The sequence below is a fragment of the Phodopus roborovskii genome, unplaced genomic scaffold (assembly GCF_943737965.1).
Source record: "Phodopus roborovskii unplaced genomic scaffold, PHOROB, whole genome shotgun sequence".
Classification (NCBI taxonomy): Eukaryota; Metazoa; Chordata; class Mammalia; order Rodentia; family Cricetidae; genus Phodopus; species Phodopus roborovskii.
The window spans coordinates 7,484,003-7,498,992 of NW_026126407.1; the positions used below are offsets into that span (position 1 = coordinate 7,484,003).

Consider the following 14,990-nt stretch of genomic DNA (forward strand, 5'->3'; position numbering starts at 1 on the left):
CCCCCCACAGTGTAGGTGGGGGGTCAGGAGGTGCGGGGAGGAGGCGGAGCGTGGGCCACAGGCGCGGTGCTTGCAACGATGCTGGTGTCTCCGCCCCTCTGCGCAGGGACATTTCCGGAGAGCACCCACGAGTCGGTGTATGGTCCCTTCCCTCCTAGAAGAGGCGTCACCTATGTGAATCGAACCCTCCCTTGTGTGATGTGTAGGAACTTTTGGGAGGGGATGGGTCTCAAACCTCCCACACTCGGGATATTTCTCAAATGTGAATTGGTGAAAAAAAAATCACTTAGGATCCCTCAAAACAGCTTAGACGAGGAATTTGGGGCTTGGGGGACATGTCCCAAGGGGCTCTGTCCAGCTACTTCTAGTCAGAGGATATTAGGGTCCTTCTGGAGACACATAAGTCACAGGGGTGCTCTCTGTAGCAGCCTCTACAGGAGCCCAAGAAGTCGGGACTCCTGGAGGGGGCGGGCTGCCTGCTGCCTGTGTAAAAACATACGCGCCATCGAGTGTGACTGCCTGGACAGCATTTGAGGGTCCAAGGTTTATGATGTGCATACAGATAACATGTGTCTGAGGAAGAGCTGGGATTTTTTGGAGCCTGAGTCCAAGTGAGTAGTGGTGTTCAGAAATGCCTAATGAAAGCCCCCCCCCCTCCGCTCCAAACTTACCTACCTTTGTCTCATTTAGGATTTCCAAAATCGCCCTCTCAACGCTTACTGTCACTAGTGTTCCATTTCCCACCTTTTTTTTTTTTTTTTTTTTAAAGAGAGAGTCTCATGAGGTAGAGGTTGACCTTGAACTCCTGGTCCTCCTCCTTCCAACTCCCTGCTGCTAGGATTACAAGAGTGTGCCATTACAACCGGCTTCAGAGTTCCCTTCTTGAAGACAGAACTTTTTCTAAATTGGCGCCATATTACATAAGAAATATGTACTCGGGAGCACGCAGCTCAAAACCCCAGGGTTTATGGGACTCCCAGGTCCGATATCTGGGTCCCCAGGTGGGCACATCTGGAATCATGAACTTGCGGATCTCCAGCTCAGCTCTGCATCTGTAAGCCTCAAGCCCAGGTGTGCGCCAGAGGTCGCAGCCCGGCCATATACAATCCCGCGCGGCCGCGAGGTGGCGCCATGGCTGCGGCAGCGTCTGCCTGTTCGGGCCGCTCCAGATAAGAGTGTGCGGAAAGCGCGGTGGGGCTGAGACGCGACCAGGACGCGGGGAGGACGGACCGGCAGGACAGACCGACCGGGGGCCCGGCGGGCGGAGGGCAGCGCATTGCAGCCACGTCCCCCCTGGATCCGCCGGCAGCCGGGCCCGGGGCTTCCGACATGCCCCCCAGGTGGGTCCTCGAGCTGGCGACCGGGAAGGGGCAAGCAAGGGACCCGGGACAGCTTGGTCCTCGCGCGCGGGCCGGCAGGGGAGCATCCTCAGACGCGGGCGCCCGGGTCGGGGCTGACGTTTGGGACACTAAGTGTCTTGCCTAGAGGACGCGGGACCGCTGGGCTGCTGCTCAGCGCCGGGTTCACAGCGGGGTCAGCGGTCCCGGGCCGGCTCTGCCCGCACATGGGCTGGGGAGGAGAGGGGAAGGCAAGGGGAGCCGGCGGGCGGGGCTGGCAGGGGCGCTGCCCTGGCACAGCTCGGCGCCTGGCAGCGGGGCGGGTGGGGCGCAGGCTAGGAGCTGCCACAGCCTCGGGGAGGGAAGCCGGGCTGGGCTGCGGCCCCAGGTAACGGGTCCGCGAGGCCCTGCGGGCCAGGCGGGGAACAGGGGCGGGCGCGCTCGCCGGCGGGCAGGGCGGTTTAAGGTTAGGTGTGGGTCCCCGCGGCCGCCAGGCTGCGGAAACTGGGGACCCTAGAGGAGAAACTGGGGGGCTGGGAGGACTAGGGCCGGCGCGCTCCTCCCGCCCTGTCTGAAGTTGGGAAAGTTTCCCCCAAGTTTGGGGCGGCAGAGTTTCGGGGGAGACGGGGCCGAGGGGATCTAGCTGGAGAAGAGATGTAGAGTCGAGGCCGGGGCTGGGTCCGGAACGCGGTGGGGCGCAGGCCGAGGTCAGGGCCGTAGCCGGCTGTGCGCCGTGCCCGCCCGGGGCGCTGCCCCCTCCCTCCCCTGGGAGCTGCGTGGCCCCCCCTCCCCCCCCACCTGCTTCCTGCCTCAGCCTCCTGCCCCGATATAACGCCCTCCCCGCGCCGGGGCCCGGCCTTCGCGCTCTGCCCGCCACCGCAGCCACTGTCTGCTCCCCGCGCCGGGGCGGCCGGCCCAAACGAAGGCCTGACAGCCCCGGGCCAGGGCGGCGCCTCGATGGGCATCGTGCTCTTGTCTTTCTTATCACTTCCCCTAACTGGGGCAACTTCTTTCGAGGCGGGAGGCGCTTCTTACTTGGCTCCTTTTCTCCCCACTTGGGCAAACTTTTCAGCCCTGAATGACTTTTCCTGAAGCGGACATTTTACTTAAATCGGGTAACTGCCTCCGAAAGGGTCATTTCGCCCCAATAGTTTTTTTTTTCCCCCCTGGAAATTAGCAGCACCTGGGTCTGGGACAAATAGGCTAACCTGACCTCCTCCCCATCCACAGTCTTTTTTCTGCTCTTCTTGTCTGGGGACAGCGGGCCTAGGCTCCCACTCCCGGAGGCCGCTGAGCCTCCCCTGTTAGTGTCCAGGCCGTGGTACTCAGTGCTCCTGATCAGCTGAGGGGAAGGGGAAGCGGGGGAACAGTGCTGGGCTGGGTGCAGGCGACCAGGGCACTGCACGGCTTAGCTCTTACCCAGCTGGTGTGTGTCCCCCGCAGGAGAGTGTGCTGGGCAGACGATGCTGGACACGATGGAGGCGCCTGGCCACTCGAGGCAGCTACTGCTGCAGCTCAACAACCAGCGCACCAAGGGCTTCTTGTGCGACGTGATCATCGTGGTGCAGAACGCCCTCTTCCGCGCGCACAAGAACGTGCTGGCGGCCAGCAGCGCCTACCTCAAGTCCCTGGTGGTGCATGACAACCTGCTAAACCTGGACCATGACATGGTGAGCCCGGCCGTGTTCCGCCTGGTGCTGGACTTCATCTACACCGGCCGCTTGACTGACAGTGTTGAGGCCGCCGCAGCAGCAGTGGCCCCGGGGGCCGAGCCGAGCCTGGGAGCGGTGCTGGCCGCCGCCAGCTACCTGCAGATCCCTGACCTCGTGGCTCTGTGCAAGAAGCGCCTCAAACGCCACGGCAAGTATTGCCACCTGCGGGGAGGAAGCAGCGGCGGCGGCGGCTATGCGCCCTATGGGCGGCCCGGCCGGGGCCTGAGGGCCGCCACGCCCGTCATCCAGGCCTGCTACTCGTCCCCGGCTGGGCCGCCGCCGCCGCCTGCCGCCGAGCCGCCGTCGGGCCCCGAGGCCTCGGTCAACACCCATTGCGCCGAGCTGTATGCCTCGGCCCCGGGCCCAGCAGCCTCACTCTGTGCCCCGGAGCGCCGCTGCTCTCCGCTTTGCGGCCTGGATTTGTCCAAGAAGAGCCCACCAGGTTCCTCGGTCCCCGAGAGACCGCTGAGTGAGCGCGAACTGCCTCCACGTCCGGACAGCTCTCCCGGTGTGGGGTCAGCAGTCTACAAGGAGCCCCCGCTCGCCCTGCCACCGCTGCCGCCTTTGCCCTTCCAGAAGCTGGAGGAGGCCGTACCGACTCCAGACCCGTTTCGAGGAAGCGGCGGCAGTCCGGGACCCGAGCCCCCCGGTCGCCCCGACGGTTCCAGCCTCCTCTACCGCTGGATGAAGCACGAGCCAGGCCTGGGTAGCTATGGTGATGATCTGGTTCGAGATCGCGGCTCCCCAGGAGAGCGCCTCGAGGAACGCGGTGGGGATCCGGCCGCCTCACCCGGGGGCCCCCCGCTCGGCCTGGTGCCCCCGCCACGCTACCCAGGCAGCCTGGACGGACCAGGCACAGGCGCCGACGGCGACGACTACAAGAGCAGCAGCGAGGAGACTGGTAGCAGCGAGGACCCCAGCCCACCCAGTGGCCACCTGGAGGGCTACCCGTGCCCGCACTTGGCTTATGGAGAACCTGAGAGCTTTGGTGACAACCTGTATGTGTGCATCCCATGTGGCAAAGGCTTCCCCAGCTCGGAACAGCTGAATGCACATGTGGAGGCTCACGTGGAGGAAGAGGAGGCGCTGTATGGTAGGGCAGAGGCTGCTGAGGTGGCTGCCGGGGCCGCCGGCCTCGGCGCCCCCTTTGGTGGTGGTGGGGACAAGATTGCTGGGGCCCCAGGTGGCCTAGGAGAGCTGCTGCGGCCTTACCGCTGCGCGTCCTGCGACAAGAGCTACAAGGACCCGGCCACGCTGAGACAACATGAGAAGACGCACTGGCTGACACGGCCCTATCCGTGTACCATCTGCGGGAAGAAGTTCACGCAGCGCGGAACCATGACACGCCACATGCGCAGCCACTTAGGCCTGAAGCCCTTTGCGTGTGATGCGTGCGGCATGCGCTTCACCCGCCAGTACCGCCTCACGGAACACATGCGCATCCACTCGGGAGAAAAGCCCTACGAGTGCCAGGTGTGCGGGGGCAAGTTTGCTCAACAGCGCAACCTCATCAGCCACATGAAGATGCACGCAGTAGGTGGCGCGGCCGGAGCAGCTGGGGCGCTGGCTGGCCTCGGGGGACTACCTGGCGTTGCCGGCCCCGACGGCAAGGGCAAGCTCGATTTCCCGGAGGGTGTCTTTGCTGTGGCCCGCCTCACAGCTGAACAGCTGAGCCTCAAGCAACAGGACAAGGCAGCTGCGGCGGAGCTGCTGGCGCAGACCACGCACTTCCTGCACGACCCCAAGGTGGCGCTCGAGAGCCTCTACCCGCTGGCCAAATTCACTGCCGAGCTGGGACTCAGCCCGGATAAAGCGGCAGAGGTGCTGAGCCAGGGCGCGCACCTGGCTGCGGGGCCGGACGGCCGGACCATCGACCGTTTCTCTCCCACCTAAGGCGCCCCTCGCAGGTGTGCCCTGCGCTACCCGGCGGCCCGGGAACAACTGGTAGCAGCGGCAGCGCCGCAGTGGTGGCCCCACCTTTCTATGCCTCACCTGGCCTCACTGCTTTGTGCCTTAACCCGGGGGAGCCGGTCGGGGGAAAACCCCGGGAAGGGGGTGGGATAGGGGAAGGGAGATTTATATTTTTGATATCAGCTTTGACCAAAGGAGAACCCCGCCTCTCCCTGTGGTTCGTCGGCCCCCTCCTCCGGCTTCGAGCTGCTCTTGGGGGGAGGGGTGTCACTATTTAGACGCTCCCAGCCCTACCTCCGGCCCTTGCGACCACACCCATTCTCACTGTGAATCTCCCCGCTGGGGTCGGAGCTTTGGGCACAGTTGGGGAGAGGGGAGGGGACTGAGCCGGCCGGAGGGCCTCCCCGCCCCCCAGCTCCTTCCCAGCCTGGGACTGATAATGTGAAGTTCCTCATTTTGCACAAGTGGCACTAGCCCCAGGGCCAACCCTTCCTTCCCTTCCTGACCCACCAGGGTGGGCAGGTCTGGAGCCAGGGAAAACAGCTCTGGCCCACCTGTCCCCACTTCTGAGGTCCCTCTCCTTTCCCTGGGGCCCCATCGTATTTATTGCATGCGCCCCGGGTGGCCCCTATCCTGAGCCCAGCTAAGCTGGGCTGGAGCGAGGTCTCCTTGGTTCCCCTTCTGTCCCTTTGTATATTCCCTACTCTGTACACAGGCTCTTCCAGAGCCGCTTCCATTTTCTATACTCAACCAAAAAGCAATAAAGCAGTAACCAAGGTCCCTAATCCTGTGGTTGTCTTCTGCCCCTGCACCAGGGTAGGTGGCAGGGCCCCAACACAGGTGTACAGGCTTGAGCCTGCCTCCCCTCCTCCGTCCCAAAAATAGATCAATGAGAGGTCAATTATGTTTCATAACTAAAAATTTATTAAGGAAACAAAACCAGGGTTTCAAATGGGACAGAAAGAAGAAAGGTGTTCTCCCTGCTTACTCCCCAACCCCCAGCCTTCATAGCCAGGAGGGAGGACCTTCAAATGCAGTAGCCTGGGCCTTACAACTCAGAAAGGCAGTCTTGTGAGCACTGGGCACTTGCACCCCCCAATCACTGTCCTGGGCTCGCATGCACAGCCCTCTCCTGGTAGGATCATGAGCCTGAAGAGAACAGAGCATCCTTGGTGAAGCTCTGCTCCTCCCAGAAGGTGGCTCAGTCAGGCAGTGGGCTGTGTGACCTATTGATATTCACTCTTCTCCGTCCTCCTTTACCTCTGTGCTGGACTGAAGGGATTCATTCCTGGTAGGGAGCCTCCAAGTGAGGTTGTGAACAGAGGGGCAGTATGGGGGAAAAACACAACAAAAAACAACCCTCTTCTGGGTAGAGAAGCATAGGACAAAGCCAGGAACAGCACAAACACCCCAGGCCCTGGGCCCACCTATACATCTGGGTTCAGCGTTACCAGTGTGGAAGCTTCTCAGGTATGAGGAGGGTTGGAAAGGAAGGGCAGCCAGGAAAGCTTTAGTTGGTTCCTGTCACAGGTGGCAAGGGGGAAAGATTCAGAATGAGAAGCCCCACAAGGAACTGTGGTGAGGAAGTTGAGGGACCTTGTGGTGATAAAAGGGGCCAACTAGAAAGGGAAGGCAGACAAGGAAGGAACAGGAAGAGTCTGAGGAAATTTCCCCAAGAGGAGGATACTAGAGTGAAAGGAAAACCAAGTATTGAGAGTGTATGCAGGTGGAAGGTCACTCAGGAAGCATGAGCCCAAGACTAGATGTTCCTTCCCTCTAGACCCAAAGGGAAAACAAGGGCAAAGTGCAAGAACAAAAGATTGATGTGGACAGGAAGAAGAAGTGTGTGTGTGTGTGTGTGTGTGTGTGTGTGTGTGTGTGTGTGTAGTGAAGAACTGGGGCTGCGGTTATGGACAGAACCCAGTGTGGGCCCATAGGGGATCTAGGCCTCAGGGAGATAGAGACCCCCTGGGCACTCTTCCTGACAGCCAAAGCCTCTCTCAGACATTCAGGACAGAGGTTCTGCAAGACTGAGGGCTCTATCATTTTGCTTGCATATGAAGAAAACTCTGGAACCTCTGCCCCACTGCTACTACAGAGTGGCTGGGTCCCCGGGTGAGTAGGCCTCCCTTCAGCCCTGAAACCAAATAGAAAGGCTGAGAGCTTGGTGGCCTATCTGGCTTGTCCACCTGTTGTCACTGTAGTCAGTCACCTCCCTGCTAAACTTGGCAGCCTAGGAGGGTCCCAGCAGCTTCCGCCTGACCCTCGGGAGGGGCTCTGTGAGGAGCGGCTCCCCCACAGCACGGCCACGGCGTGAGGTTGGAAGAGGATGGTTTATTGTCTGGGTGGATTGGTGGCTCAGGCACGTGGACATCTTCCGTGCTACACTGGGTGCCTAGTGGCCTCTCAGGAATGGTTCCATGGGGGTGGGCCCCAGTATGGCCCCCTCAGCCCACCTGGGCCCACGTAAGGAAGGCTGGGATGTCCCTCACAGGCACATTCCTTGTCAGTGCCTTCACACGCAGGTTTCGGTCATCGGTCAGCAGTACCACCTCTCGTAGCAAGCGGATGGGCTCCTCTGTTGGCACAGAAAGCAGATGGGCTCTACTGAGGATAAAGTGTCCTGAGGAAAATGTGGTCCTGGAGGGGCAAGCACTTCCTTCTTCCAGACTCAGAGTTACCACTCCCCTGCTGCTTAGAGGGTGAAGCCAGGAAAGAGTTTTACTGCTGCTATGGACTGCTACTTCCTACACAGGACTCTTGTGCCTGAGAGCACTCACCTTGTTAGCATCCAGAGGCCTGTCCTCCAGGACTCTGAACTAATAGGAAGTGGCCCCTTGCCTTCAATTCCTCATTATACTGTTGGCCCTAGATTCCTATTACACCCCTACAACACACACACAAACATTCTCTCCTTCTAAGGCTGGGGTGTGTTTTATGTATCCAGAGGTTAAAAATCTAAAGATGAATAGAAAGTGGGAACAGCTTACAAATGTGGGGAAAGGGGTTGGCTCCAGGGAGCTCTCAGGAGAGGCTGTGTTAAACGGGCCTCGTAGCTATGGCTAAAGGATCTATTAACAAGTTATCTGTGTACATCTAACCGTACAGAAGGTAAAAAGAAAATCAGAGGCAGGATTGTTCTTCCAGCTGCCTTGTGCCCCAGGTAACTGTGCTTTCTAGAATCCTTATGCACTCCTGTAAATATAGGCACTGGCGTATGTATAGATCCCCCTGTAACACGGAGATCATATTAGCCACACTATGTATTTTACATATTTAAAAATCATTCTGCATTAGTACACATAGCCTTGTCTTTTTTGATAACTTTATAGCAGTCTTTCCTTGTCTCTGACTAATGTATAGGAGAGAACTTGTCACTCAAGTGCTACTCCAAGCCCTGAGCATGGCTGCTTGGGTGGCAGGTCTACCCCTAAGCCCTGGCCTGGCATTTCCTAGTAGAGGTCTGGCAGAGAGTAAAGGCACAGGAAATGTCCTGTGGTGTTTGGGGACTGCTAGGGCTGGTGGGCTGGGGGACTGCAAACATCCGTGTCTGACCTGAGTAGTTCTAGGCTTGCCAGCTCCAGGCAGGGAGGCTGAGAATTGGCTTTCAGCCTAGAGAGGAATTTGGGGGTGAACAGGGAGCTCATGGGGGCTGATGGTGGAGAAAGCAGAGGGCTCTGTATAAGGGGTGAACAAGGTAGTTCATGAGTAAGAGAAGTCTAAGACCCTTCTGTTGCCTGGGCCTGGAATGTGAGTGTGTGGTGGGGTAGTAGTGTGGGGTGCTACATGGGGTTCCCAGCTGTTGTCTGGGTCTGCCTGCAACTCCACACTATTCCTGCCCTGGGCCTCAGACCAGAAAAGTCCTAGGCCTTAGGTCAGCCAGCCAAGGCCTAGCATTGCTGGCAGGGGTCTGCAGGGGTTTCTGTGGATACTTTGAGACATTTTTAACAATAAACATCCTCTGTTTTGACACTGGTAACTTCACTTTGTTAGAAACCAGAGACTGTCATCTTGTCAGGCCCCATCCGCCATAATCCACATGATTTTAAAATTCAACATCGTTTACACATAAACATTTGGTGACGGTTTCTCTGTGAATCTGACAAGTTAATCTGCTAAGAATTCACACTGACAAATGGGGTTTGATTACACCAGCCGTTGCTGATGTAATTTTGATAGGGGCGGTCCCCAGGATGGCAGTGGGTTTCTCCGGCTGTTTGGGGGGTAACTTGGGGGGTGGCAGGGCTAGTAGAACCCAAATGCATCTGGACTAAGAACACAACAGTTTGGTGGTTGAGGATTATTGGAGTTACACTTTTCCACAGGACCTTTACAATCCTGCTCCCCTTTAAGAAGCTGCTCTGGAGCTGCCCACAAGCTCCTGGCTCAGTGAGGATTCTAATTTGTCAGTTGGACATTCCAGGTCTGGCCCTCAGGGAGAGTACATGTGGAAGAGCAGTGGTGGATTCCTGACTAGTTCCTGGTGCAGAGACACAAGCATGAGGGAGGGTTGTACTAATGGGAAGTGTGGGAAGGACAACTCTTGGGTTAGCCAGCAAGCCAGGACTGAGGGCATGAACAGAGGAGCAACAAATACAGAAAGAAAATGTGTGAGTGGACATGATACTGAGCTAGGAGGGGTTAGGATTCCCTTCCATAAGAAGAAATTCTTGGGAATCAATAGCAAAGTCTTCTGTGCACTATTGGCCCCCTGGCGGTCCCCAGGATGGCAGTAGGTTTCTCCGGCTGTTTGGGGGGTAACTTGGGGGGTGGCAGGGCTAGTAGAACCCAAATGCAGGACACTCAAGGCTGAGATGGTTAGACACTTGAGAGTTCTAGGGTGGCCCAGAGGTGGGATGCTGTTCACCAAAACATTTTAAAATTCAGCTCTGGGCTCAGTCTTTAAGCTCTCCCCTGTAAAATGCTCACTGCAATAGAGATCAGGAAGAAAGGCCTATTCCCAGCTGGGGAGAACCTCCACTACAGGACTGATATGGGTTAACATTCAAGAGACACCTTGAAATGACTAGAGAGGTGAGCATGGGCAAGAAAAAAATGTGCCAACTAGAGGCTCTACTCCTCAGGGTGGCGGAAGGCTAGGCTCTGGAGACCATGTCCAGAAGAAGCTATAGTGAAACATAACGACATTCTTGTCGTCAGAAGGAACTAACTGAGGACCCAAGAAAGGAGATGGATGCACACTGAGTAGGAAAGCACAATGCCTTGAGCTAGCAAGGCTCATTCCTAATTGGCCCTAGATCACCTGACATTCTTTGGGGACAAGGAAGCTATGAAAGGAGGTCTAACCTCTGGAAGGGTGGACAAAATGGCCTCAGGCTTGTACAGGCCCTGTACAGACTTCTTTGGCTAAAGTCAGTAGAGGGACTCTTCTTAGGGACTATGGATAGACAGGATAAAGTAGGGCACAGGAATGGATGGCCCAAGGAGAGGCCAAACTGTACCTTTGCTGGTGGGCATGTAATCCTTAGCCTTGTCTTTGCAGTAGTGCAGGCAGCAGGAGAGGATCAGGTCATCATTGTTACCCTGGAAGAAGACAGTGTGAAAAGCACCACTGGGCAGGAGGGGGCGCCATGCAGAGACAGAGGTACCTCCAGGGCTATCTTGGAGTCTCATTTGGGCATGCTCTGGCTCTGCTTGGCTGAATCTAACTGCCCTCAATGATACATGGAACAAGAAACTCTCCCCTTCTGGGCCTTGATGGTGGCTACCCCTTGGCTGCCCAGGTTCTTTTACTCCCTCCTTGAAGGAACACTTTTTATAGTGGACCATAGGCTTTCCCTTCTTGCTGAAGGTCTCACCAGCTGTCCAGTGATATCTTCACTTCGGAAGGCGATGGATTCAAGTTCATTGCCACGGCTGGTCAAGGCCCGCAGGCAGGAGTCCCGACTCTCAAATCTCCGTTCAAGGAACTCGATGGATTTCCGGGCCTTTTCTTGTACCACACGGGCATAGCCCCCAGCGCGGTGGTCTGTCTCCTGCCCTTTGGCGAGGCCATCCAGCTCATTGATCACTGATGAGACAGAGTTTACAATCAGCAATTATGCATGCCTGCTTTCACCCTTTGTTCTCAGCCAGGCACCATCATAGGCAATAGAGGCCACGTATCCACAGGGGTTTTCCAATGTAACTACAGTAGGATAGGCACTTGTGGGGTTAAAAAAAGGACCCAAGACTTTTAGTGAGTCTCAGCTCCTATCTGCCTCTTCCTGAGACCCATCTTCCTCCCAGGAGGAACTCAAGGAGATTTTTCCGAACTGGCATTTCTTAGTTGTAGGATCAAGGTGCCAGTCCTCAGCTACATGGGTCTGAACCACAGCTGTCTAAAAGAGGGCAGGGTTCTATTGTCTGCTTTGGCAGAGTACAGGGAAGCCACCAAGGAAGAAGGACAACCAGACTTACTTGCAAGAGCTCTGGTATTTCATGAAAACATAACCTTGGCACATTACCTCCTTGATACTATACGTGTGTGTGTGTGTGTGTGTGTGTGTGTGTGTGCGTGCGCGCGCATGCACGTGCCTGTCTGCTTGTCTATGTGTCTGGGACATGGCTTCATTTTCTGGTGAAGATTCTTTCCAAAATTCCAGCTAAAAGCCTGAGGTCAAGTGGGAAATATGCACTCCTTGGGGGCTTGGGGAGAGTTTGGGGTCTGAGGCCTCTTCTTAGTATAATGATTCATAGCTTGGGGAGTCGGCATGAGCATGCTATGCTGTTCCATGGTGAGCCTGGCTGGCACTCACTGTCTGGGTATTCAGAAACGTTTTCTGGGAAGGACCCATATGAGTACACAAACACACACATATACACACAAACACACACAATCACACACACCCATGCTTTTAGATGCAAGGTCCACACAATGTGTGGCAGTGGTGGATGGGTGGTATGGTACAGCAAACAGAACATCAAACAGGAAAAACTGGTATTCTATCCCAAAATCTGCTTTCCTGCTTCCAAACTAAACAGGCTTCAAAGGGGACGCTTGTTTGTGCTTCTGCACCAGGCGGGACTTCTCAATGCTGGGGTCAGACCTAAAGAGCACAGAGCAGGTTAAAGAGCACAAGACACAAGCAGCGAAGGCTTTCAGTTTAACCCTTGCTGCTCTGGTCATAGGGCAGGACTCTACCAAGGAAAGCATACCTGAACAGGAGCTCCCCTTACAGCCCCGAGTACAGGGATCTGCCCAGCTAACACAGGGTCAAAGTGCCTGGCCTATGTGGTTGTAATACAGCTGGTCAGTTGCTAGTACCCTTAGGGTCTTTGACTTTGCTCTGAATGTATCCTGTAGGTTTTCCTATGTTTGCCCCTTTCCTATCAAATCTGGCTTTTTCTACCAAACTTAAGCTCTTCAGGGCCAAGGGCCACAGCTCTGAGTTTCACTGTATTTCTCAGGAACAAAGAGATTAAGCACATAGTAGGGGCACAGGCTACTATGCCAGTGACTGCTAGCCTAGGAAGGTATAGGAGGTGCCTTCTCAGTCTGGGGAGGCAACCTTGAGATGACAGTGAGCTTTCTTGGTTATACCAATTACTGACCATCTAGCAAAGTGACCCATTTCTTTTTCCTAACTAAAAACCTCCTGGGAGGAAAGCACAGTGATAAAGCTTGTAAGCCAGTGCACTCAGTACCCAGAGAGGCAAGCAGAAAGCTCAGGGCTATGTGTGGCTCTGTTGCTCTGCCTTTTGAAGTGCAGCAAACCTTCCCTTAGGTCTAAGGATCTGGGTTTAAGAGGTTCTGTCCAGGCCACATGGGGAGGGGGAAGGAAGACAGGGAGGGAGGACTGCTTCAGTGCCAACATTCTCAGGTGGTGCTAACGTGTTTCCCACAACCCCCCAGGGTTGTTCAGGCTCTGCAGGGGCGGATGTTTCCTGCCCTTTGTTTCCACCCCCATCTGGCACTAAGACACTTGGGACTGGGAGGGAAGGCCCAATGGAACATCTTGGCATGGATGTCAGAGGTGGCCTGTCAGGCAGACTGCCAGTCTGGTGCCTTTTACAGAGAACATGGTTCTCGAACTTGCTTCAGAAGGCTGCTGGGAGAGAGGCATTAAAAATCCTGGGCTTTGTAATCATCTTACACAATCCTTGTCCCCCACAGTACAGGCAACAGCTATAGTAGCTATATCAACTATATTTGACAGGTATCCAGAGACCACAGCACAACCCAAGGCTAACCCACCATGAAGCTCCAAGAACTAAGGGTACCCAATAGTCTCCAATGAGCACTCCAGCAAGGAAAGGCAGAGATGCTTACCCTCCACCAGTACCAATGGCCCAAGTGGTAGGAAATGAAAGGCGTGAGCCAAAGGTCATGCTCTGGAGGGTTCCTGTCAGTCTGGCCTTAGGGTGACACTGGCCAGAAGAATGTTACCTCGAACCAACAGAATGATCATGAAAAGCTACAAGACAATCAGACCAAAGGCATCTAACCACTTCAAAATCCTCCCAGCCTCCCTGCCAGACCACCCAGCAGCACTGCCGTTATCTGCCAGGGCTGAGTGTTTACCAATAACGGGAACCAGCTTTGCTGTTTTACTGCAAGCTTTATAAGGAAAAAACAAGGGCTGGGCTCATGCAGCCGCTGGTTGCTGGGACACGGGAGTCCATTTGCTCAAGCAGTTTAAGCCATGGATCAGCCATAATAATTTGAACTACTCTGATTAATAAACAATTTTTCTTGCCCCATGCATTCCCTGCAAATCCTGTCTTACGCACGCACAGCCAGGTCAGCCTGCCTGGCTGCAGAGGGGACTGCTGTGTACTTGCAGTGCTGTTCTGTGCTCCCGCCCAGCTCACCGATGAGGGGCACCACCAGGATGTACTTCCTGCTCTCCAGAAGCCGAGCTAGACTGGCCAGGTGGTCAATGAAGCCGTTGGTATCTGGTACAAGGAACAAGGGTCTGATCTCCAGCTCCATCTGCCTCATCTGACTCTGGTCTTCTAAAACAGCCTACAGGGACACAGAATGTGAGGGAGCAAGAGAGTGAGCAGGCGGGTGAGCCAGGGCCCTGACTCAACAGTGTGTAAGCATCCTGCCCCCACACATCTCTTCCCCCTCCAGAGGCAAGCCACCCCTTCAGGCCTGAGGAACAGACCCACTTGCTGAGCAAAGGAGCACAATCAAAATCAACATAGACCAAATGGCCCAGGGATGAAGTATCAGTAAATCTTGGCTGTTGCTGAGAAAGGATCCTGTTATTAAAAAATAAGTTTCTGAAAGGACCATAAGACTAGAAGTCAAGAACGTAAGAAGGGAGTAAGTAACTCAGCTAGGAAAGGGTCTCCACATATTACGCAGGCAGTATGCGCAAGGGCACTTCTCCATTCAACACTAAGGAACATCAGAACTGATCTTTCTTTCCTTCCTTTCTTCCCTCCTCCCACCTCTTTTTAAAGCAAGACAGGGAATATAGTGTGGTGGCACACACCTTTAATCTCAGCACTTGGGAGGCAGAGGCAGGTGGATCTCTGTGAGTTCAAGGCCAGCCTGGTATACAGTTCCAGGACAGCCAGGACTGTTTCAGAGAAACTCTGTCTGAAACAAAACAAAACAAAAAAACAAACAAACAAAAAAAAAAAAAAAAAAAAAAAAAAAAAAAGATGAAGTTATGACCCACCTCATGCAAAGAGCAACAATCAGAGAGATCATAATTGCTACCATCTTTCCTCGCTTTGTACAATATTTCTTAAATATGGTCTTTTTTGCTCTACTTTTTTTTTTTTTTTTGAGATAGGGTCTCTCTATGTAGTTCTGGTGGTCCTGAACTTGATATTTATGCTAGGCTGGCCTTGAACTCACAGAGATTTGCCTGCCTCTGCCTCCTGCTGGGATTAAAGGTATACTATCCCCAGCAATTCTGTTCAACTTTTACCCTTTTGCCACAATCCTATTCAAGTAATACCATCACTCATTTCATTTTTCTTTTAAATTGACTTTACTTAAATAAGGACTTTTTGTTGTACCCTAGTGCAAACTGAAATGCCATTTAAAAAAAACCCAAAAAACAAAAAA

At 54.9% G+C, this 14,990-nt stretch overlaps 2 protein-coding genes across 2 annotated transcripts in view; one reads left to right on the top strand and one right to left on the bottom strand.

The window, feature by feature from the left end:
- Positions 1–952: 952 nt before the first annotated feature.
- On the top strand, positions 953–5,745 carry Hic1 (HIC ZBTB transcriptional repressor 1). Its single transcript, XM_051180023.1, is given in 5 exon segments — positions 953–1,061; positions 1,064–1,108; positions 1,111–1,284; positions 1,287–1,340; positions 2,781–5,745. Coding segments are annotated over 5 exon segments (2,529 nt in total). The 5' UTR covers positions 953–967; the 3' UTR covers positions 4,943–5,745.
- A 116-nt stretch (positions 5,746–5,861) lies between these two features.
- Smg6 (SMG6 nonsense mediated mRNA decay factor) overlaps positions 5,862–14,990 on the bottom strand; it is a 221,092-nt gene continuing 211,963 nt past the window's right edge. Inside the window, 4 exon segments of the mRNA XM_051179994.1 lie at positions 5,862–7,538; positions 10,423–10,504; positions 10,780–10,991; positions 13,775–13,928. Of these exon segments, the coding sequence (XP_051035951.1) occupies positions 7,408–7,538; positions 10,423–10,504; positions 10,780–10,991; positions 13,775–13,928 (579 nt within the window). The 3' untranslated portion in view covers positions 5,862–7,407.